The 26,280-nt window shown below is 35.3% G+C and overlaps 1 protein-coding gene across 2 annotated transcripts; it reads right to left on the reverse strand.

Annotated features, from left to right (window-relative positions):
* Positions 1-6,616: 6,616 nt before the first annotated feature.
* LOC142521832 (uncharacterized) lies at positions 6,617-23,524 on the reverse strand. Of its 2 annotated transcripts, XM_075625009.1 has the most exons (11): positions 21,162-23,524; positions 20,742-20,981; positions 11,863-11,992; positions 10,975-11,127; positions 10,585-10,829; positions 10,418-10,487; positions 9,151-9,357; positions 8,711-8,934; positions 7,978-8,056; positions 7,713-7,850; positions 6,617-7,295 (listed from the first exon to the last, which is right to left on the reverse strand). In XM_075625009.1, the coding sequence occupies exons 1-11, from the start codon at positions 23,294-23,296 to the stop codon at positions 7,095-7,097; spliced, it is 3,822 nt and encodes a 1,273-aa protein (XP_075481124.1). In that variant the 5' UTR covers positions 23,297-23,524; the 3' UTR covers positions 6,617-7,094. The 2 variants fall into 2 exon arrangements, with proteins under 2 accessions (XP_075481124.1, XP_075481128.1); XM_075625013.1 differs by lacking the exon at positions 6,617-7,295 and having other exon boundaries at positions 7,713-7,830.
* Positions 23,525-26,280: the final 2,756 nt, after the last annotated feature.

Genomic DNA, 26,280 nt, shown 5'->3' on the forward strand with positions numbered 1-26,280 from the left:
TCCATGCTACCTAGTACCTGCTTTAGCCTGCCCTTGGCACGTTTCTTATCTTACGAGCGGTGATTAATTTTGTTTCCTTTATCGTTGTCAGTGACTCGAACATGGCTAATATAGCTTGTGGGTGCCAGGTGTTTATTGAAACGCTGTGTTTTATCGGTCACGATTATATGTTGTTAAGACATTTCTAATATATGATATGATAGGACATGGATGGTGTAACCATGTAAAGTGTGTGTACACAGTTTATTGATCAATTAGGGCAAGCTGCCATAGAGACAACTTAATTTCTACTAGTGTCCTGGTGAACGCATTTCGTGCATGTACAGTTATTTTTTTGTAATGTAAAACCAAAAAAGGAAAAAACAAACGATAAGATGAGAAAAATACAAAAATTGAATGTAGTAATAGAAGATACAAAACAATTTTGAAAAACGACATTTTCATAAATAAATAGTCATAATTAGTTGCAGAGACAGATTCAAGAATTAGAGTTGGAGAGAGATTGAATTTAATGTAATAAATTATATATTATAAGTGACAATTTTGAATTAGACAAAAATATTGGTCGGATAAGATTGTCCAGAAGAATTTTCATTTATTTACAAAAATACCAGAATCATTTTTGAAGAATTAGAATTAGCATGAGACAATTTTGAAAAACTGAGCAAAAGCATAAGCAAAATTTCCGGTTAATAAATGGAAAAAAAATTGTTTTTTAAATGTTGCAAACACTTCTTAAACTTTGTTAAATCACACACGTGTGGTATCAAAAATTGAAAAAATCTGACATTCCAAATTGTAACTGTCTTTACAAAATATTTAAAAAAAAAAAAGCGTTCTCAAGATGCATATGTACAATCATATAATGGTGTTGGACCATTGATTGAGGCTATCAAATTATAAGAAATAAGTCGATTAGGATGTATCGATCATTTATAACAAATATTGAGCCACAAATAATGCGTATGCATGGGGCAAGATAAATAAGGTGGGATGGATTGAGTGTGGAAACTCGAGTTGGGCTGAGCTTTTATTTAGGTTATTTTAAAAAATGGTTTAGTTAGAGTCCAGTACAAACCTCGAAAAGACCATATCTGAATAGATGTACAAATTTTATTGTGATATTTTCTTAAATTAATGGTCATCAAAATGAAAATAAAAATAAAAAGAGGTTTATCACATCAACGTACCAAACTCCCTCAACTACGGATGTATATGAGACAAAATGAAATCTCACGGTCGGATAACCTTGCTAACTACCCTACGTCGTCTAATTCGTTTCTCTTCCCTGATCCCTGGTGTTTTGCGTATATATGTCCAAATGCTCATGTACCTATTGCACCCATAAGAACAAAACAAAATAAAATTTTGAGCAAAATATATTATTAGTCTAGCAATAAATAATATGGCATGTTAGTGCTAGCAATCGCCAATTAACCTCAGGTTCAGCCTATTTGTTGGCCCTCATCAATCGACCTTGACTTCAACGCTCAGCCTCAATGTACTTGTTATGGTTCATCCTCCCCAATTGTTTTTTTTTTTATTTTATTTTATTTCTTATGTATATTTTAATGCCACGCTATTTTTAGGTATATCATGTCAAGCTCAAATACCATACCTCAGGCATGCAACTCAAATATTCAATCATATTACTCTTTGTGACGGTAATTAAATTGTTCGAGTATAAGTAATCAACATTGCGTGCGTGTTGTGAAATTTAATGGTTCAGGGGTAAGCTCATAACTCTTACTGATTTTTTAGCGGTCCCTATCAATCAATTGATCCATTTTAATATTAATTCGATGGAAGCAATTAATTTTGATTTAACCAATTGAATTATATTAGCACCAAAAAATATCATGTCACACAACTCCTAGACACAAGCTGATACCGATCGAAGAATCTTAATTTAAAAGGAAATATATTATCTGAAAAAATGCTTCATGAAGTTTGCACCATTAAGCTACATGAATGTAGCAAACATTAAAATGCATGACATCATCCCAAATTCCATCGGACGTCTAAGCGGATTATCGTCTTTGAACTTGTATAGGAACAAAATTTATGGTGAAGTACCCTTGTCAATTAAAAACCACTCGGGGTGGCTTGGGGAAAGCCTGCCTTATCTTAGGATTCTCATTTTAGGCTCGATCTTGATTATTCTCAAAGATTGTCAAAAAACTTTGACTCTATTTATTCTCAAAGATTGGAGCTTACATATTGGTGCCTAATTTATTTGAACCGGGGTCGAAGTTCAGTTAAGTTGGAGCTCGAGTAACAAATCATTTTAGTTTGCAATCATTTAGGTTAAACTCGAATTGATTGGATCTCTTACACAAAATGTTATAGTAGATGTCCTGCAAGCCAATTGTTGGTAAGAGATTTTATTGATTCAATTGTAATTAACCATCTTTATTTTAATATAATTCATTATTTCATGGTTTGTTATTTCTTTATCTGTATACTCATGTTATCAAACATAGATAAAGACCTTGATTATACTTTAATACAAATGAATCGTAATTCGATGTTGAAACTCGTTTATAAACACTGTATGATCTAAATTTGTTCCTAGTCGATTCAACCGCCTAAAACATGGATAAATGTCGCTTGAGCTCGAGACTAGCATCTGTGATATTGTGTACTACGTTTCTTGGTAAGGGCATAGAGATGTCCAAACATGCAGATGGGTAGTCATATGATGATTATACCCAACAACCCTCCCTCGGACTTTCCAAGTGGTTATCATTCATCAAGAGGATAAGTCCGTAGTTATGATTGTATACCATTAGTCCTTACGATCCGGGCCAACACTGAGGCTCTATATGCTAGGGTTATGCTTTGACTCGTTTACCGGCTCCAGGAGAGTCATCAGGTGACGAGGTTGGGTACAGTTGCTACACATATAGGAGCCAGTGCATTGTAGTCGGGGATTCACCGCTCACCTATGGGTGTGGATATCCTATGTGATCTGATGAAATAATAGTGCGTGGAATCTCTGGCCAGAGTATGAGATGTACGTTAGAGAAGGAGTTCTCCAACCGTACATGCGATGCCACTATTTATAGTTATCACATAATTATCGAATTAATATGCAACCCTCAGTGAATCAATGGTTGTAGATTCGATCGGGATATATGAGATGAAGGGACCGCACTGTACGCTAATCATAATCGACTGGTTCTGGCAGGCACTATCAGTGATACCTAGTGAATCATGGGACGATGCTACTATACGCCCTTACCATGGTTCAATGGGTTTAATCATAAATATGATTTCTGACATTCTTATGATCAATCGTTGATACATAGAATGGGGCAAATAAGGGTAAGCCCGAATAAAGGATTATGTCCTGAATCACAAGGAGTTGTGAACCCACGGCTAGCTGTATCCCTGAACCATTGAGGATCACACAAGCACTGGATCGTTTGTTCCCGTTGAGAGAATAAATTCAAGGAGTTGAATTTATATTATGATATAGTAAATTCAAGGAGTTGAATTTATGATAATTAAATTTTGAGAAAAATAAATTTAAGGAGTTGAATTTATGAGATAGTAAATTCAAGAAGTTGAATTTATGAAATTTGGGGAGAATAAATTCAAGGAGTTGAATTTATAAAATTTGATAATTTAATTTATTAAACTCAGAAGTTGGGTTTATTAAATATTAAATTTTGGAGGTGATAAATTCAAAGAGTTGAATTTATAATTTAAATATTAAATTCAAATGTTGAATTTATAATATATTTAAATTAAATGTAATGAGTGTATGTATTATGGGCTTGTAGGAGTACAAGACCAACATACAAATTATTAAGGTTCTTAATTGGACTTTAAAAGAATAATTAATTAATTAAACTAGTTGGTCCAGGACCCATGCATCAATCATCAATTGCAGCATTAATCATGTTCATATCTCTGGTCAGGAAAATGAAAAAGCAGCCAAAGTGTGGCATTAAGAGTTGATTGGTTTTATATATCCTTGATTCTAGGATTTGCAGCCGTCTGCACTAACATTGATCTTGAACAGGAAAATAGAAAGATGCATATATATATATTTTGGTCTTTTATGAGACATGGGCAAGCTTACCTCGCCGACTTATTGCGGGTGGTTCATCACATTTGTGTTAATCTTCAGATCTATGACTTTGAGATTTAAAAAATATTATGCCAGGTCTTGGAGATTATTGAGACCAATTATTTCTAAAGTTATCATCAGATTAATTTATTCTCTAAAATATTTTTAATTAAATTGATCATTTTTTCTTCGTTGGTTAAATGTTTTGTTTTTTTTTTTTCACTTATTGTTGTACATATTATAGTATACTGCCATAATTATGTACCATTTTTTGGATTTCTCTAATATCTTCAGAGAACTTAGAGGAATCTAGTACTATTTTCAAGAACCTATTAGACCAAATCATAAATTTACCTTTGAATTCTAATTAGTTTCACCTTGCTCTTGATATCTAACCTTGATTAAATCTTCTTATTTCAAATATTCCAAAATATTGGAATAATTCTTGCAAATAATTAATCTCAAACTTGTGATCGGATCCATATTATATGAAAAAATTCTTCTTCTCAAATATTTAATTACACAATAATAATAATTTTATATGTTTGAAATAATTTTAAATCGATTCTGATATCATTTATGCGCCAATTATAAAAACAAGGATGTATTTGAACTTTTTGTTTAGAATTGAGGAGTTTAAACTAAGCTTTTAAGACCTAGAGAGTACATGCTAAGTTAAAACATAGATTGAAGTCTTTTCTCTAATTTACTAAAAAAAAAAAAATTTACATACAACGATAATTTTTATTTTGAAAAAAAATGAAAACAAAAATTTTGATGTCCGAACAATTGCCAATGTATTACAACTTGCATTTTTTATTAAACCAATCGTATTTGTACCTCACAATAATAATTTTATAAAAATGCACTCTTGCTTAATTTATCAACAAAAATTACGTTTTGATCTGAAGTGTCGTAACTCGTACCTATTAGTTTCATCATTTCATGGAATGTTTCTTTTTAAAATATAAATCGACCGTCCTTACTCTTCTCCATGGATGGTTGAAAAGGGATTCCCAAAGATATTTTAAAAAATATTAGCATGATGCACATACGTTGCACGTGATATCAATTATAATATAAAAATTAAAAAATTTTGATTTTCTAAAAAATAATTTGAATTATTTTGTTATTTATCTGAGCTTAATTTCTTATCATATTAGATGATTTATAAGAACTTATATAACTTACTTTCAAAATTGTTTATCAAATTAAAATTCAAGCAGTTGATTTTATGTTATATAATGAATTGTAATGAACATAGATATAGAACAAAATGAACTGAAACAAATTTTTAAAAAAATTTGTGTATTCAAACATCACGTATAAAGCAAATAACCTAAAAATCAACCAAATTATGAATTTTATCAATGTATAAATCATAATCTACAAAAGCGAAGCATACTAAAGACAAATAATTATCAATTTAAAATCACTGTGACTAACTCATAAAAATAATATTAAAACAAATGAAATAGTAATATTGATAGTAAAATATAACTCATAATATTTAATTTAACATTTTTACAATTTTATATCATAGATAATTAATTCTATATATCGATATTTCATAGACTAACATTTATGACTATTAATTTCTTGTTAAATAAGTTTTAAAATAATAAATAAATCAACATATGTAAAAAAATGTACATTCAAATAAGATTATCTAGTAAATATCAAATACACTCATATAATAATTATTAAATATAAATTTTAAATTATTGGTATGATTTTCACCATTAAAATTTGAAATATAACAAAAGAAATAAAATTTCATAAAAAATGTTATTTTTGTATCTATTGAATTAATTAGTTTGATTTCAAAATAATTAAATAAATATATTAAATATCATATGTAAAAAATTCTGATATTTTGACAATTGCTAATCAAGGATCATTATAATCATATTTATTATAAGGATTATATCATATATTATTTTTTTACAGTAGAAATAACTTAGAGTCTTTTTATTGCTCATTAAATCTCTTTACATTAATTACATATTCAAAGTTTTGATTGATGATTAATTTTACAAACAATACATGTAATTTTTTAGTTATACAATTTAATAAAATAATTATGCTTATAACATATATATTCATCATAGATGATTTTTTTCATATTTTTTTGAAATCGTACTATCTTTTAAAATCAAAATTAAACTCTTTACTTTTAATTTTTTGTTAAAAAACTCATATAATATATTAGTTATTCTATTATTGCACATACAGTTATAAATTTTTCATATATCTTTTTATGATACTATAATTATTACTTAATTAGAAATTACACTAAAAATATAATTACAAAATTACAATAAAATCATAGGAAAAAATATGTAGAGAAAAAATTAAAAGGATAAACATTTAAATGTAGTATAAAGATGAGTTATTTGATAAAATTAATATATGAGTTACATTGTATTTTTGAAGTGTGTATAGAAAGTTATTTTTGTTATTGCACAATTCGAAAAAAATGTCATTTATCCACACTTTTATAGATATATAAATATAGAATAGCAATGTAAACTGCAATATCAAATAAACAATAGCAACCTTTCCATCAGCAAAAGTCCTCAGAAATTTATGTACATCAACACAATTTTTGAATCGTAAAAATAAATTTCTTGGACAAAACGCAATGCTACTCTCACCTAGTCGATAAATGACCAATGAAGTTAAAATCAAAAGCATCTCCCAACTACTCTTTGGCATACCACTTGCCTGCATCGATAGCGTGTCTTTCTCCTTGCAAATATCAAACAACATCAATCCTTCCGGCAGTATGAATCTAGAACATGTTTGTTCCTCCTAGTATAGCTACATGCAGCAGACCAGTTCATGTTTATCGCCTCCATGGAGAAAACATCTACTTTTGGGTCAGTGAAATCATTCGGTCGAAAAATTTCTGGAACTTCCATGGAGCAAACGTAGCATGATCTTTACTGATATTCCATAATGCCCATGATATGATTCTTGGTTTGAAATTTTAGATTCTTATCAAGAAATGTCATCATGAGTACCAATTATATCTATATTTTTCAGATTCTCTGGGCGAGTTTCCATATGATCTCCAAGCCTCTTGCCATTGTCTTCTATTGCTACTTCTCCCAAATGAATAATTCTGAAATTCAGAATGCATATTTGAGGAATTCATGTGATTGCTTCTGTTTGGAGTGTTTCTCATCTCTTCTTCCAGATCATATCGTGAGCGCTGCATGTGCAAGACATTAACACAAGCAAACGAAGATTTCAATGGTGCATGCAGGTATATTATCCACAGGATGATACTTTAATGTACTTGGTGTAGTGGTATATATCACACTTTGACATTAACTACATGGCCAAAAAAACAGAGATGAAAAGGGTGTCGCAATGAATATCAGAATATCAAGGGAGAAGAAAGAGGTTCATCCATCAATCACAGAACAAGAAGAATTTTGGAGTTGCTTTTTCTTCGAGAAATGAAATTCACAAACAAAAATAATGAATTATCTGCAATACATAATACTTTACTAAGTAAGTAAAACATAAATAATAAACAAGAAAATAGCACAGACATAACCAAAATGGAAACTTTGCACACAATTACATGCTATAAAGACGCCCCAACGTTTCACAAATCGCATACCTTAGAAGGGTCTGATAGTACAGCATATGCTTCTCCAATTATTTTAAAGAGCCTGTCCGCATCTTTATGGACCTCTTCTGCTATTTCCTTCCAGATACCATCTTCTGGATTTTCATTTCTAGCCAAAGATTGACAAGCCTACGTCAAAAAATATATATTACGTACTTTACACATCAATGCTGCTGCTTGTCACTTTAAGACAATGCTGCTGCTTGTCACTTTAAGAGAATGTAGACAAGACGTGAGCAATTGCTTTTATTAAAACCTTGTCAGGATGATATTTTAGTGCAGCTTTACGGTAAGCTTTCTTGATTTCTGAAGCAGAAGCAGATGGATCAACTCCCCTATCATTAAAACCACAGAATGTCACTACAGTTGGAAATAATTTTTTTCTCATTTCATAAATAGAGTGATCAAATGAATGATCTCAGATATATTTGTTTGATTTAAAAATATATCCTTGAACTTTATCTTACAGTTATAAGAGGCTAGTTCTTTGTTGTTTGGAGTCGCAAACTTTGCATGGTTAGGTGTGATATAACAATAGTTTTATACACTAAGGGTGTGTTTCCCAGTGGGGATAAGAGTAGGATAGATTATGTATCATGTTCATCCTTTATTTGGTGGAAAAATTATAGGCCAACTCAAAATCTAAAGGCCCCATAATTTTCAGTGGATTTGAACGACTCTTCATCCCTGATACATGATGGGATACTCCCCATCCAAGAATTTATACCCGAGTTAAAATGCCACAAACCACTTGCACCTTATCATCTTTCAATGTTCTTTCCCCAACTGATGAGGAACAAAACAGAAGAAAACAGCCACCACAAACACCCACCAAAATAATTATATCATTTTATTACTTGTCCTATCGATCATACTACCTATCACTAGAAAAATCATACACTATCCTATCAATATAACCAAATGAGCCCTAAGAATAAAACTACGACATGAAGGTAGTTAGTCTATCATGAACAAAAAGAGAAACTTACAGAATGATATACATATTTAAGGGAATTTCCTTTCTAGCTGCTTCTTCCATTTCAGAAAGCTTATGTTGAGCCTGCCGCAGTTCATTAATTTTTTCAGGTGGTCCAGATTGATTTGTCTTCTTATCTACCTCATTCGTTTGAAGAGATACAAATTTTTGAAGATCTATACTAGCTTGTCCATAGTCTCTAATCATCTCGTGTAACATGGCACGTCTGGAGATGGCCTGCATGCACATGAAAGAATTTTTCTTAAAAAAATTAAAGCATGCTTGACACAGGAAAACTTGCATCTTCAAGCACAGTATAAAAAAGTTCGCATCAAACTCAACAAAGGTGTGACATCTAAAAGCTATTAATATTCATGTCATAAGGTTCTCATTTCCAAAAAATTTGTCATTGTAATAGGAATCAGGTTTACTGATGATGCTTTAGAGCCACACCTTAAAATAATTTCCATCAAGTGCGATTGCTAGGCTGCAATCAGCCAGGGCATCTATAATTTGTCCCACAGCTCGATATGCAGCAGCCCGGTTACAGAAACAAATTGCTGCAAAAGGGCGCGATTCAACAGAACAAGATATAGCAGCAGTGTAGTGCTCAACAGCATTTGTGTGCTTTCCTGATTGGTATGCTTCATTTCCTGCAGCCTAAGTAGCAACAGGTTCATAATTAGAATATGAGAGTTGAAAAGTTTTAAACTTGGTCGATGCTCCACTTTTTACTAGTTGGTACAATTTTAAATAAGTGCTTATCTATATCAAAAGACATACGGTAACCATTCACTAAACATAACCACAAAGTAAAATACTTCTATTAGCGAAGCAATCAAGGAAAGGAAGATGGAATCCGGTTCGTCATTATGGAGAATCAAAGCATAAATTTTAGCAAATGTGGCCAGAATCAATATAAGTGCCCAGATGAAAGAAACTTAAGTATTCAACTGAATAAAATACAATTAACTAGCACAAGCATGGCCAGATATCGACAAAATCAAACAACTAGATCACCATTTTATCAACTGACCCATTTAAAAAGTAACACCTAGGATTCTTCCCCCAATAAAGACCTGGTTTCTTTGTAAAATCAATAGTAGAACAAGGTAACATAAATGCAATTTCAGAGTATCTCAAAGGTAACTTTTCTGAAACTCTGTAAATCCTAAGATTTTGGAAAGACATACAGAAAAGAGACAAAATGGTCTAAGTATCTCTTTTAACACTTAAAAGGACAAGTTCGATACCGCATTGATGTTATAAAAAAATCCTAGTCAAGAGTAGGTTACTTTATGGCAGTCAGGCAGTGCATTTTGTAGATATAGGGAACATTTAAACCGCAAACCAAGGAACAGCAAGCCACTAACTAATCTCTAAATTCATGTACAAGCTATCAGCGAGCAAAAATATTTCCTTAGCATTAGCATTGATTACTTTCGGTATTTGTAATCAGATTTTTTCGCTTATTGATACATTATTCACTAGTGTTATCTTAAAAATCCTACATAGTTCAGGAAAAGACAGTGTGCCGCATAAAAATTTTGGCTTGCATGAAATGTAATCAGAGAAAGCTTGTCCATGCATTGTCGATCATAAGGAACATGATTCCCATGTATAAACCTGTATCAACTGATCTATCTACTACTCAAAGACTAAATTTTCAAGATGGATGTGTTAAACAAAGAGACCGAACTAAAACAATGAACAAACTCACCTTATGGGACAACAGTTCACGTATAGTACCAACTAATGGGATCATAGATTCTAGAGTTTTCCCTTCACTCCTACAGAGGTAGATTGTAAAAAGAACAAGTCAAGGGGATAATATAAAGCCGTGGGTTGGAGAAAGAGCAGTTCTAAAATCTTATACAAGCTAAATACCGTTGTAAGGGAAACATTGATTCTTCTTGATTCTTTAGAAAAACAAGTGCTTCTTCAAGTTTTCCTAAGTAGAAGTTGGACTTAAGGATCAGTGAGCAGCACCAGACTCTAAAAGAAGGAAACCTCTTCAAGTCAGATTCATGAAACTCCCCTGACTGGCTATTGTCACCAGACACCAGAAAGTTTGACTCTACAGCTCCAAGAGTCTTCTCGCATAACTGAATCAGCTCGTCATATTTCCTCAACTGTAAGTGAAATACAGAACAATATTTGTACAATTGACATTGTAAACCAAAAGGTCGAGTATAGTCAAGACTCAAGAAGTACATCTTTGGATTTTAAACCATTAAATGCAACAGATTGCCTTTTTTGGAGACTATCATTTCATACCATAAGAAGAGCATCCACTTTCATTTGAAGGAATTTTTCCGAGTAAGGGCTAATCATCAAAGCCTCTCCAATTACACTGATAGCAGAATCTGAATCACTACGAGTTCTTCGTCTCAAAAGTTCTGCTGCTTGCTTTATTAATTCAGCAGCTTTCTGAAAGCCAAAAAAAATAAGAGAGATTTCAAGCTATATTATTTCATTATTTTCAGGAGGACAACACAGTCAAAACCTTTGATAATTATCACGACCATCAATGTGTCAATGGCGCTCAGTATTTTCAAAATTCAGAAATTTGGCTTTGGCAGCTGAACCAATCTAGCAAATTTACAAGACCCGCTCACTAATCTGGTATCAAGGAATAGAGTGCATGTTAAATCTAAAGATTGGAAATGACAATACTTAGGTTCTGCGGAAAAGCAAACGCACAAAAAGTTTCTAAAGTTTTATGAACAAAAAGATGGGGTGAAACAAAGATAGGTCATCGATAATTTAATTCATTGAAAGATCATGTAATGGCAACCCCTCTATGGAGCATTGCTGAAAAATGTTCGAATATATTTCTTTTCAAAAATTTCAAATGTTACAGATCAAGGCAACCTCATTATGTACCACAATGATGTTGTCCAATGTCCATAGATCAAATTATTTCGTGAATTGGATTCAAAAGAAATAGTAGCACCCTGAATCTGAACAGTAAAAGAAGGCCCTTTCTGAGACAAAAATACAATGATTCATAATCCAAGTGTTAGAAAAACCATAAATTTTTACACGTCGCACCCATGGTTTCTATATACTGGAAAAGATTACTTGGTTTCAATACAAATTATAACAAGCAATCATTCCAATGTCAATAGAATTCAATCACAATAATTTAGTTGATTTCATTACCTGCGCCTTATCAAGACCCTCAGAGGCTTCAATCAAAAGCTTCCTGTCTGCACAGACATCAGACCCTGCTTGCAAACACTTCATATAATGAAGAATTGCATTCTCAACTTCCCCTAGGGCAAGGTAACAGCTGTGAAATATAAAACATGCAACAAACATAAAGATTGTAGAGAAATAGGAAATGTTCCAAATTTTCTTCTATCTAGAAATTAATATATTATGAAAAGATTTTGATTTCATAGGAATTACTTCCATAGTCAAGAAAAGTTAAGTGTGTGTGTGTATAATGAGTTGCATTATACCCTAATTAAGTGAAGAATGAAAATAATAATACGCACTACTAGTTTCTTGTTCCTTGCTCTGATACCATGTTGATTATTGAGCAATAAGACATGGAGGGGATAAAAATATAGAGCACACAGCAACTTTAAAGTAAAGAAGACACCATGCTTCCACATGACCAGGTGTCTGATCCGAAAATTGATCCAAATATCACAGTCTCTTCAACTCCAGGTAGAGTATAACTCGGTCATTTTCTGTTGAACCAAAATCTTCTACACCATTAAACCTTTTCATTGCTCTTCTAAAAGGTGTTAGGACATGTATTCAACACCCAAAGTCTAACCATGAGTACACAAATACCTGTCTAAGTCATAACCTATCTTCATCTCACAGTTGCATAATGCATAGTGTAGATGTTCCTAAAACTATATAGAAAGCTCTAAAGGTTCTGGAATGGAAGAAGGTTGTCTTTTAGGAGATGAATGACTTGGGGAAAATAAAACATGGGAGATAACATCAGTGCCTCAAGGGAAACATACAGTGGGTGCAAATGGTGGTGGAGTGCAAATGCATGTTCATTGTATTATTTTTTGCCACTGGACCAAAAGTTTCTTGGTAATCAATTCGAATGTTTGGGTAAAACCCTTGGCAGCAAGTCTAGTTTTGCAGCGTTCCAAGGACCCGCTCCCTGGCTGTAAATCTGAATTGACCATTATATCAATTTCATGATTAAAAAAAAAAACATTTCTCCACTACGGAACAATTAGACCAACTGTATAGGCTGGTTCAATTCTCAAAATTATCACATGTTAGTTATTTTTTAATGTTTCAACAGTTCCCTATTGCCATTGGATCATTAATTCGGAGGCCATTCATCATATGACTGGATCAACCAGATTGCTCTCGACTTATAATCCTTTGTGCGGTAAATAAAAAAATTGAAGTAGCTGATGGTTCTCTCTCAACCATTGTTGGAAAAAGGTCAATTGCGAGCTCGAACTCATTAATGTTTCATAATGTTCTCCACGTTCAATCAGCAAATTGACCCGGAATTTACATTGTTGTCCTATATTTTCTCTTTGTTCTTGTGCCTTTTAGGATCTGAATTCGGGAAAGATTATCGGCAATACTAGGGAGGATGGTGGTCTTTATTACTTTGAGGATGATAATAAATTGCATGGGCAAGCTTAACAGTTAGTGTGGAATCATCCTCAAACTCTAATGATAATGATAACATGTGATGACAATGTAGATTAAGTCATCGTACCTGATTTAAAATATTCGTTTCCAACTTTGTTTAAAATAAAAATCCACTAGATTTTCAACGTGATATTTGTCAATTTGCTAAACATGCCCGTGTATTTTCCAGTCAAACCATATCATGCATCTAAACCTCTCTCTCATTCACAGTGACATATGGAGACCATTAAAACACCAAACCTAAGAAAAAGTAGTTTATCACTTTTCTTGATGATCATACAAGTCTAAGTTGGGTTTATCTTCTTAGGAAACAATCGGAAGTATGATATGTTTTTAAATACTTCTGTACAATGATTAAAATTAAATTTTAAAAAAGAACACGTGTTTAGAAGTGTGATAGGTGTCGTTATTGCATGTTTTATTATATCGTTTTTAGTCTGTTATTTCATGAGTTTATTGTGTTGAGTCTGCATTTTATTCATTTTAGTTCATAATTTATGCATATGGTCATTTGTCATGTATGTTGGCCGGTTTGCAGGGAAAATAGCCAAAATTACGAAGTTAAAGGCGAAAAGCTGAACTCCTGGACAGAATGAAGCGAGCTAGGGTGGAGTGAAAAACAAGAGTTGGAATAGAACGAGGCGTGCTAGTACGGTAATTTATGGTCTCCTCAGTGCGCACCGGTGAAAATTGAAGAATGGGGACAGAGCATCTCGCGCTAGGACAGTACCGCCCCAGAGCGCTCAGAAGAAAACGTGAAGTCCAAGACATAACATGTAATGCTAAGGTGGTGTTTTCTGAACCCCCCCAGGGCGACACGATAAGAAAAAAAATCTTCTCGGATTTTCGACTTTTATGAACTTTAAAGGGGCATCTATAAATTTGGGAACCTTAGCAGACATGAAGGAGGATGAACACGCACAAATCATCATATATACACGCACACAAGCAGCCGACGCACGTGGAGAAACACAGGAGTTGAATAGGCAAGCAAGGAAGACAAAATTCCGTGCAACGTCTTTTTGTTCTTCTCTTTCTTTTGATATTTTTTCGGTGAAGAAACTTTGTTTAATTATTGTTTTGATGATGAACGACAGTAGCTAGTTTTTTATTTTGTTGGGATTTAGGGAATTATACCCAAAAACTTGGTTCATTATAATATAATTTCAACTTTTAATTTATGCTTGATTACGTTATTGATTTATTTGAATTTTTGAAGCGTTGCTAACTTCTAAAATATTATGCTGCAATTGAATTCGAGAGAAGATTTTGTAATAGGAACGAATAACATATTCCATTGATACAATTTACATAGATATATAAAATTGAATATATGTTGATAGTAACAGTTCAGTTGGTCGAAAGCTAGAGGATTCCACAAATCGTTCATGCAATCGTCTGTGATAAATAATTAAAGAGATTTAATTATTTCATTGTGTTGAATTATTTTTCATAACTTGAAAGAGTATCTTAATAATTTAGGGAATATCGTCAAAAGCATGCATAATTGTCAGAGTTAATTATCAAATCGAATCAAATCGACCAAGGGTATGTGAACTGAAAATTCGGACAAATTCATTCAACATATGATTTCAATATTTCCTTAAATTTGTTCGACTAAATTCTAGTTTAGTTGGAAATTCATACACTCAATCCTCCGAGCATCGTTTTGGGAACCTATTCTGTAAAAGATGTCGAAAAAAATTGACAAGTTGGAAAAAAGCTTTTTTGTCAAAAGGGGGAAGACTAACTTTGATAACATCTGTTTTAAATGCACTTCCGATATACTATATGTCTCTTTTCAGGGTACCTAAAGGTATAGCGGAAGAGATGCAGAAAATTTAAAGGAACTTTTTATGGGATGGAGCAGATGGTGAAGTTCATAATCACTTGGTTGCATGGGAACAGGTGTGGTTTCGTGGGAATAAGTGTGCAAACCCAAAGAAAAAAGGGATTGGGTATTGGGAAAATTATGTTAAGAAACAAGGCTATGTTAGGAAAATGGTGGTGGAGATTTCACGTGGAAGATGGGAAGCTGTGGAAGAAGGTCATAGTGAGTAAATATGGGCCCTTCTCGGAAAAGTCCATTCAAATCTCAACTCTTGCGACACTTTTATCCATATACCACTCGAAAAAGAACACTACACCAGTAGATGGTCCTGATTCTCCTCTTGCTTATGACATAAAGTGAACCATTGCGGGCATAAGACATAGACATGCCACCTTCTTTGCACCGAGTCACAAGTGGGAAGTTTCCCCCAAAGCCACAAACAACGATAGGTACTTTCCAGATATTATCATAATAAGATAATAACGGGAAATTAGAACTTAAAAAGAAAGAATCGTAGAAAGATCGAACAGAAAACAAACCGGAAGAATCGCCCAACCAAACTCGAAAATCCTCCGTGCCCAACTCCAACCTAAGTACCTAACAGCATCTAAGACCCCTAAAAGATTAGCGAACTCACCTAGTTCGACCTCATTTAAATCTCTTCTAAAACGCACATCTCATTGAAAGATAGAATTGACTCCTATATCGACAACATCTAAAAATTTACGGATCGGTTTATTAGTTGTGGTGCATATCCGAAAAAGAAATGGAAAGCGCTCTTTAAACGATGGACCCCCCTCCCCCCCCGCGCCCCAACATCTCACCAAAAACGAATGATATTACACTCTTTTAACACCACCCCACACAATTGATGAAAAACCATGTAAGAACGAGATATAAATTTCCAAGGGCTTCTGAATGTCGAATTCCTGGCCAACCCCACGACCCACCCATTATCTTGAAGACCATAAATGCTTTTTATAACTTTTTTCCACGTCTCCCTTTCCACTGAACATCTCCACCACCATTTCCCGAGTAATGCATTGTTCCTCAAACAAATATTCTACGATCGACGTTATCGTACGCCTTTTCCAAGTTAACTTTAAGCACCCAACCTTTCTTTTTTTTCCGTCGATATTCCTTTACAACTTCATTCGCAATGAGACAACAGTTCAGAATATGTCTTCCTTTAAAAAAGTACATTGGTTCTCCGCTATTGTACTGTTCAATACTTTCGTCAGCCTATTTGTCAAGACTTTGGCCAATATTTTATACAAGTTCGTTGTCAGATTAATTGATCTAAAGTCATTAACCTTAATCGCTTCTTGTTTCTTTGGTATTAGGCAAATATAGGTTTCATTTGTCATGCCATTAACAACACCTCCTTCAAAAAATTCAGCAAATACCTTCATTAAATCTGCTTTGACCGTATCCCAACTCTTTAGAAAGAAAGCCAATGTAAACCCGTCCGGCCCTGGAGCTTTGGATCCATCACTCTCAAACACCGGTTTTTAATCTCTTCCTCTGAAAATGGAATCTCCAACTCCTCCGATTCAAGCCTATCTAAAGGGCACTATTCCAACCCATCGAATCCCCCCCGGTCCGATTTTCTATACAGGTTCCTATAGAAGCTAATAATGTTGTCTTCAATCTGTCTCTCCTCCATAACCACAAACCCATCCTCCAACTCCACTTTATCTATCGTTGATTTGTTCTTTCTGTTGTTCAATAAAGAAAGGAAAAAATTTTGAGTTCTGATTCCCTTCCCTCAATCATCTCACTTTCGCTTATTGACTTTCCATTTGGAATCTTCTAAACGACAGAATTTCCAATTCACACCTTGCGCCCCTTCTTTCCTCATGAAGAGTTTCAGACCAACCTCCCTCAGCCTCTAACTCATCCAACCGATTTATCTTGTAAGCCAACTCCGTGTATCTGACACGAGAAAACCTCTCTATTCCATTTGGAAACCTCGACTTTAATCCCTTTTAGTTTTTTCATAAACTTATACCATTCTCACCCCTGAATATCCTCATTATTCCACCATGACTGGACTAAATCTTTAAAATTATGGTGTGACAACCAAGCATTCTCGAATCTAAACGACGCAGGGCCCCAAGTCAACTTAGCGGTATCAAACGTCACCGGACAGTGGTCCGATGTAATTCTGGGTAGCACTGTCTCTGAAAGTGGGGAAAATGTCCCTCCAGCCCCTGGAGATGAGATATATGTCTAAGCGGCAACAAATCGGATCGGCCCTAAAATTTGACCACATGTACTTTGCGTTCAACAGTGGAGGGTCATGAAGTCCCAATTCCCTTACTGAACTATCAAACATAACATGCTCTTGGTGTTTGAGAGCTGGTTCATATTTTCTCCCATATTTCTGACAACATTAAAATCACCTCCCAGTCACCATTTGCCACCACAAATAAAGTTCAAGCCTGCTAATTCATCCCATGATAACTCTCTCTCTCTTGGCTTGACCGGTCTGTAAATGGCTGAAAACCACCAATTTATCTCTTCATTCTGACGAATTTCAATCGACACGGAAAATTACCTTATCAAGTTATTACTGACCACCACCACTCTAGGATCCCACGTCGTTAGCATACCCCCAGATCTCCCAACCGAAGGTAGACAAACCCAATCAACAAATCTAGACTTCCACAAACTTGCCACAAACCGTTTATCCACCTGTTGTTTCTTGGTTTCCAAAAGCATCAATATATTCGGAGTTTCCTTACGTAAGACAGTTCGAACTAGTTCTCTTCTTCTTGCCGCCCCTCCTCCCCTGATATTCCAAGAACATATTTTCATAACAAAGAATTGGGACCCTTTGAGGTCGAATCTCTCTCGTAGTTTATTCCACACTTTAACCTGTATAGTTTTCTACTTAAGAGACCCGTCGATTTCTTCATCCCAATCCAACAGTTTCCATCTGTACAATCTCCCCCGATTTCCCTCGCAGCACACATATTATTCTCCACCTCAAACCCTTTGGAAATTTCTCTCTTGGAACCCGACAAGACATCTACCCTCTCTGTCCCTCCTCCTAATAGACCACTAGACAACCCCAGTACTGAAAACGACGCAGGTAAAATAGAATGGAGCTTGAAAGAATGGTTTAGAAATGAAGAGTGAATGTTGTTTAGTACCCACATTAGGTTTGCATTTTCAGGTTGAAGTGGCTCGGTGATAGACATAATCCCCTTCGATGGTGAGAACAACCCCTTCATTACCGCTGCCTCTTCTACAATTCTTGTTGGCTTCTCTGATCGGAAGAAAACCCGACTACCAGACTCTGAGGGATCAGATTCAATATCCAGCAAATTATCTTGTGAGTCATCAAACTCGATTTCTATTATGTCCTCTGAATCATGTAGCCCCAACTTCTTGCTATCCTCCCTGTTAAAGAGGCCTGAATCTGTAATCCCATCATCGTCGTAACCCGCATTTTCCCCAACACTGCCTCTTTTATGTCTTCTGCGATAGACGTTCCCATAAGTAGGCACTAGTTGATTATTGGTTGCAGCATCCATCCTATTGTCTTGCTCCTCGCCGTCTATATTAGTCATAGAATGAATTGGTGAGCGTCTGAATTTTGTTGCTTCTTTTGGGACGACTTTCCTCACTATCTTGAATACTTTTCCCCCCAATGGTGGTGCCGATGTCTAGCTCTTTCTTGCTGATCGTTTCTGTTGTTCCTTCAAAGGCCTAGTGCCCTGTGCGTCTTCCATCCTTTCCCCGTTATCCCATATCCAAATCCTATCCTCCTGTCTTCCTTGCTCATTAGTTGATCTAGTATAACCCCTGATTCTTTCTTTCTTTAATAGGACAGCTTATGGACTCCGCCATTATATGTTTCTTATAAATGTTTGTGTTGCCCCATCCCGCCAAGGTCTTCTGGCCATTCACCACAACTTGGGCATATGTTTGCCGTTCATACTACTCATAGGCTACAGGATCGAAGGAATCTACCCGAATTCTTATCTCTATATTCTCCCTTCCAACGGAATCTGCATCCTGCTCTGAATAAACTCTCCTTCAATGCCCTTCACCTTAATCTTAGCTGCTTCCAGATCACGGAAAAGTAATGTATTAGTGCTGATGTCCAGCAAGCCCCCGCAGTGATCCCCGATGATTTTGAAGGTATCCAGCGACCATAAATTCCAAGGTAGCCCACAAATCCTAATTTAGCTGTTGCAACATTTGTCTACCATATCTGACATATTAATATCCGGTCTCAACTCCTCGAAGTCCAAAGACACCCCATTATCGAAGAATCCTCTTTTCAGCTTTATATCGTAATATGTACTTCATCATATAGTGGACCACTAGTCCACTGATGTAATTTGTTCTTACATTATCATTAATAAAATATCGTTTCTTATAAAAAAAAAGTATGCGAACTCATCTGAATTCGATGGCCACCATACTGCTTTGTTGGCTTGGAACGGAAATAGTTCTACATATTTATTTGTAGAGTTCCCAAGAACGATTTGAATAAGCACCCGAGAGATATTCACCCTACCTTTGGTAACAATGATTGCTTCATGCCACTTCATGTCCGTTCTTAGCCTACCACTGTCCTCCATAGCTTTCAACTGACCTCGTTTAGGCTCCCTCTCAATTGTTCTATCATCATGTTTTACTGGGTTGGTTCTCAGCGGGTTGGAACCGTGATGCAGCATAGATTGTTGAGTCCTTCTCTGATAACTCCCTGACATCAACTTCCCCAATAAGTCTTTCAATTAACCAGCTCTCAATTGACCAATGAAAATCCCAAATGAACCGGTGGTTTTATGTTGGAACTAATAACTCAGTTAATAAAAACCTCAAAACCTTAGTCTACTCCCAACTGCAACTGTCAATATTCTTGAATATGCCTTGTAACAATCTGGTTGCTTTCCATGAACATCTGGAGCTCTTCGACTTTTCTTCAAACGTCTCACTACTTATAATCCCCTCCTATACACCACCTGCCCTCAAAAAGTTTGTTTGATGCTTCTAATTTATCCCAAAATTCATCCCTCTTAATGTGGGTTGCAGGGCCATATAACTATTCTTCCATGCCCTCCATCTGAATTCTAATTGACAGCCAGAATTCCCAATCATATTTTGTAGCACAATAATACTCCTCACATCTCAAAGATTCGGGAAAATACCAGATCTTACTGTGCATAAAAGGGTTAATCACTCTTTGAATCTACACCTCTAAAATGAAGTCTATGTATCTCTTCTTTGTGTACTTTCTGGGGAGTTGATTAATAACCACTGGCCAAAGGGTAGATTTAGAATCTTCTCTAGCATTCTTCCACTTAGGCGGTTAGGCCCTAAAATAGCAGGGAGGGGTTGCCCCAAGCCATGACTCCAAATGCTAAAAATAAATCTCTAGTTTTGCCCCACTAACTTAACCTTTTCCTTTTCTTTTTCCATGGAAAAAGTGAGACTGATAAAAATTGTAAATTATACCAGATTTTAAAAAAAATGAGATAACAGTGGTGGGACCACACCATGAAGCAAGGAGCTGAATGGGACACAAAGCAATTAAAACACTTCTTACCTGGCAGCTCGAACTTGCACCCTGAGGAAACTGGGATCTAATGCAGCAGCTTTAGTACAATCTTCTAGTGCTTCCCTCACTCTTCCAAGTGACATCCGTGTTGCAGCACGATTGCTGTAGCACAACATTAGAGCCCTAAGGCAGCTTCTAGATGCCTCAGTTTGAGAAATATAATTCAATCCGTAAGTGTAGTACTCTTCGGCTTTTGAGAAGTCCCCCATTGCATAGGCTTGATTCCCTCTGATGTCAAACAATATCAGGAGCATGAGCATGGAAAAAGAAAAAAGTGCAGCAAACGGGATGCATAAAATAACCAAATCACCATTAGTGAGGAGAAAAAATTGAAAGATAATCACCATTCTGTACCAGAAAAACATGAATTCCACAAATATTAAGTTATATAAATAAATGAGAACACACCTGAGGCGCCACTTTTCACAGGATTCTTGAGCAGCAATGCTTGCAGCTGTGGTAGATATATTTACTACCTTTATCTCTGGTTTTTTAACTTGCTTAGACTTGTCATCTTTTTGGCCCAAAAGAGGAGAAAAATCACCTTTTTGATCCTGCTCAAGAGAAGAAAATGAAGATTCCCGAAGTCGGAAAGGGGGCAGATGAGAAGAATCATGCGAAACTTTGGCAGTTGGAAGGGAGATATGTGAGTCAGGGCCAACTTTGATCCAATGTTTCTTCTTTTGGACACGCATTGGTGCTGAAGTTTCAGAGAGAGTTGCAGATGATGCAGCAAAAATGAAGCTAGGAGTGCCAATGTCTGCCAAATTTGTATTGTGATCGTATTGACTCCCTCTATCGATATCTTGTCTCATAGAAGACGTGCAGCAATCGATCTCAGCACCTCCTGCAGTGACAAAAGAGTCACAACTGTAATCTAACTCCTCGGTAGCAGACTTGAAGCTTTCCGTTTCAGCTCCTGAAACAGTGTCTTCTTCAGTACTTTCAACTCCAATACCTTCATAAACTGTAGATTCTTCACCTTGTCCTTTCTTTACATTGCATTTGTTTATGCACAAGCGCCCTGCTGCGGAAACTAGACCTTCGTCAGCTGTATCGGTGGAAAAATCTGGGTTAGATTCACTTGTAGAATTTTCATCAAGATGAAAAGACTCCTCTGATGCCACAGAAGTCTCTCTCGAAAAACTACTGTCAACCAATGTTTCTTCATATGGAGAGACATCCATGGGTGAATATGAGTCAGAAGATTCAGCATTTTCTTGGAATTTTCCAGGCAAGACAAAGTCTTGCCCAAACCTTAATGGAACATGTGCGGGTTTCTTCCACTTCCCCTTCTTTTTTTTCAAACCAATGTCTTTAACTGATTCTCGTTTTGTCTCCACTTTTCTATTTAAGCCGAAACCTAAGGGTCCTTTTGTTTCTGGGGTCTTGAATTCCATAGGTTGTGTCATACCATCCTGCTCGCTAGTAAAAATAAATTCAGCTTCGTTGTGAACCCCATCCATAGAAGGCACCTCAGCTTCATCCCTATCAGGTTGGGAAGGAACCCCACTGGATGGAAACGATGGCGAGGATGTTGAAGTATTGTGACTGTTTCTCATGTGAATTTCACTATTTTGGCTTTGTATCCCGGCCCGAAAAGTAAATCCCGAATTCATAGACCCTGAATAATTGTACAAATTTCCATCAGTCAAATTCTCAGTCTGCATGCCATGCATAGGTTTTGTCACAGAAGCCACTTCTGTTTTAATTCGCTCATGACTGCTTCCTACTTCAGCAGCAATATTCCTGCGATCAGGCTCATTAATATTTCGACCGGCCCCGAGAACAATTTTACTCTTGTCACCAGAAATAACACCATCATCCAGCGAAGTACTTGAAGAACACTTGAGGTTCAAATTTTTCATTTTGTTCGGAAGCATAGAATCGAAGCTCACAATAAAAGACCCATCATAGTTATCTCTCCCAAAAGTAAAATTCTTGGAACAAACGTTCCCATATTCTTTAATATTCATATTCTTCATCTTATCATGAAGCTCCCCTACCACATTCTGACCATGTAGGTTACTGAAGTGTTCATTTCCAATGTGCGATCTTCTCATTTCACCAGGCAGTTCAGCTTTCACACGTTCATCAACTCCTAGAAAAGCATGACCTTCATTGCTCAAATTGACGCAATCGCTAGTACTTGAACCGCTACCCATATTCACTTTCATATTTTCCGCCGCACTGCTTTCAACTCCCAATCTCCTCATTTCATCCACCAATTTACTCCTCTCTACATCAGCAAACAGGTTACTACTAGAATTACTGGGAATACTATCCTTTGCCACACACACAGACCCTCGACCCAGATTCTGTTGAACCGGCTCAAGACCCGGATCAATGCGTAAAGATTCAAAGCCTGAATCCTGAATACCTTGCACCATGCCACCTTGAAAAACGGGTCGGAATAAATTGGGGCGATGGCCAGCAAAAGGTTTTCGAAGCTTCGCAAGTCGAGGTGGACGGGAGAGGCCAGCAGCCGCGGCCTTTCCCGGCCCCAATGATGGAGAATTAAACCCATATTTCTGGGGATCCATTTGAATCGAAATCCGGTAGAACACACGCAATGAATTGAATTGTTGAGCAGAGAAAATCTAACCGTTCGAGCAGGGCTGCGGAGCTACCGTGTCAACGATAGCCGGCAACATAAGTCATCAAATCCAACGGGTGGTGATGAATCGATTAATGATGAAAAACAATGGATTATGAACAATTATTGTGAGACTGTTCAAAATCTGGGCAAAATGGGAAAGTGGAAGAAAAACCATAAAAATAAATAAATAAAGTGCGAGATGAAAAACGGGAAATTTAGGGAAAAGGAAGTGGGATACGAAGAATTTAAAAAAAATGATCCATAAATCAATTTATTTAAATGTCCCTGTGTTTTAAGTGTAAATACATCATTAAATTTGATTACATATAATCTGATAATATTAACGTTTATTTCGATTTATTGTTTATTTTCGTTCGTCAATCGACTGGTTGAGGAAGAAAATTTCGACCACGTTTTGGTCGAAACGACCAAAAAACAGTAGTCCACCAAAACTTTGGTCGACCAAACAATGGTCGACCATTGCTTTGGTCAAAGTCGACCATTGCTTTGGTCGACCAATTCAAAGTTCCAGCATTTTGAGTATACCCAAAATTTCAATCTTTTGGGTCGACCCAAAATTTTATTGATCGACCCAAAATTTCTTCTTGGTAGACCAAATGACCAAAATGTTGGTCCACCAAGAAGAAATTTCTTCTTAGTCGACCAACAAAATTTTGGGTCGATCAATAAAATTTTGGGTCGACCCAAGAGATTGGAATTTTGGGTATACTCAAAAGGCTGGAACTTTGGGTCGACCCAAGTTGGTACATAAATGCTACTTTGGCGACCCAAGTTAAATATGTGTTTCATATGTTAAATCATGTAATATTATGTAATGAAATTGTGATTCATGTGTTAAAATATGCAATACAGTTGTGAAATTATGATCCATATGTTAAAACATGTAATTGTGATTTTTATGTTAAAACATGTAATTCAATTGAGATTGTGATAACATATAATTGTGATTTTTATGTTAAAACATGTAATTCAATTGAAATTGTGATTCATATGTTAAAATAGTAACATAGTTGTGAAATTGAGATTTATATGTCAAAACATGTAACATAATAAGTTAAAACATATTACATTATAGAACATACTATACTTGTGATTATGTAATTGTGATTTATATATTCAAATATGTAACATACTTGTGAAATTGTGATTCATATGTTAAAACATGCAACAAAGTTATGAAATTGTGATTCATATGTTAAAACATATAACATAATTGTGAAATTTGTGAAATTGTAATTCATATGTTAAAACATGGAACATAGTTGTGAAATTGTGATTCATATTTTAAAACATGGAACATAGTTGTGAAATTGTGATTCATATATTAAAACATATAACATAATTGTGAAATTTGTGAAAGTATGATTCATATGTTATAACATGTAACATAGTTGTGAAATTCTGATTCATATGTTAAAACACTGATTCATATGTTAAAACATGTAACATAGTCGTGAAATTGTTATTCATATGGTAAAACATATAACATAATTGTGAAATTGTGGCTCATATGTCAAAACATATGTAACATACTTGTGAAATTATGACTCATATGTCATAATATGTAACATTATAGAACATGATTGTGAAATTATGTGATTCATACGTTAAAAACATGCACCATTGGTCAAAATTGTGTAATTATCCGTCAAAATTAAGTAATTATCGGTCATATTTTTCTTTTAATTATGGATTCATGTGTTAGAAAAAAAGTTGACCCAAAAGCAACCTTGATCAACCCAAAATCAACATGGGTCGACCCAGAGATCAACATGGTCGACCCAATATCAACATGGATCAACAAGGTCGACCCAGAAATCACCAGGGTCGACCCAAAAACTGACCATAAATACTTAAATCGAAATAAAAAAGATCAATACAATGTCCAATAATTAAAAGATCAATACAATGTCGAATGATTATCAAACATAATACAATGTCCAATAATTATAAAAATCAATACAATGTCCAACAATCAACAACAATCGACCATCAACGATCGACCAAATTGATCGACCAACTTTGGTCTTTGACCAAGCTTTTGATCGACCAATTCTTTCGATCAAAGCATTGGTCTTTGACCAAGCTTTGGTCAAAGACCAAAGCTTTTGGTCGACCAATTCTTTTGAATTGGTCGACGTCGACCAATTCTTTTGAATTGGTCGACGTCGACCAAAGCTATGGTCGATCAAAGTTTTGGTGGACCATTGTTTGGTCGACCGCATGGTAGACTACTGTTTTTTAGTCGTTTCGACCAAGAAGAAATTGGTGTTGGTCGACCAAGAAGAAAATTTCTTCTTGGTCGACCAAATGGTGGTCTTCTTCTTGGTAGACCAAAGGACCACCATTTGGTCTACCAAGAAGAAATTTCTTCTTGGTAGACCAAAGGACCAAAATGTTGGTCCACCAAGAAGAAATTTCTTCTTAGTCGACCAACAAAATTTTGGGTCGATCAATAAAATTTTGGGTCGACCCAAAAGATTGGAATTTTGGGTATACTCAAAAGGCTGGAACTTTGAATTGGTCGACCAAAGCAATGGTCGACTTTGACCAAAGCAATGGTCGATCATTGTTTGGTCGACCAAAGTTTTGGTGGACCATTGTTTGGTCGACCGCATGGTAGACTACTGTTTTTTGGTCGTTTCGACCAAAACGTGGTCGAAATTTTCTTCCTCAACCAGTCGATTGACGAACGAAAATAAACAATAAATCGAAATAAACGTTAATATTATCAGATTATATGTAATCAAATTTAATGATGTATTTACACTTAAAACACAGGGACATTTAAGTAAATTGACTTATGGATCCTTTTTTTAAAATTCTTCATATCACACTCCCTTTTCCCTAAATTTCCCTTTATTATCATATCATGACTCATGAGGGGGAAGAAAAACCATAAAATTA

The sequence above is a fragment of the Primulina tabacum genome, chromosome 2 (genome assembly GCF_025594145.1).
Source record: "Primulina tabacum isolate GXHZ01 chromosome 2, ASM2559414v2, whole genome shotgun sequence".
NCBI lineage: Eukaryota > Viridiplantae > Streptophyta > Magnoliopsida > Lamiales > Gesneriaceae > Primulina > Primulina tabacum.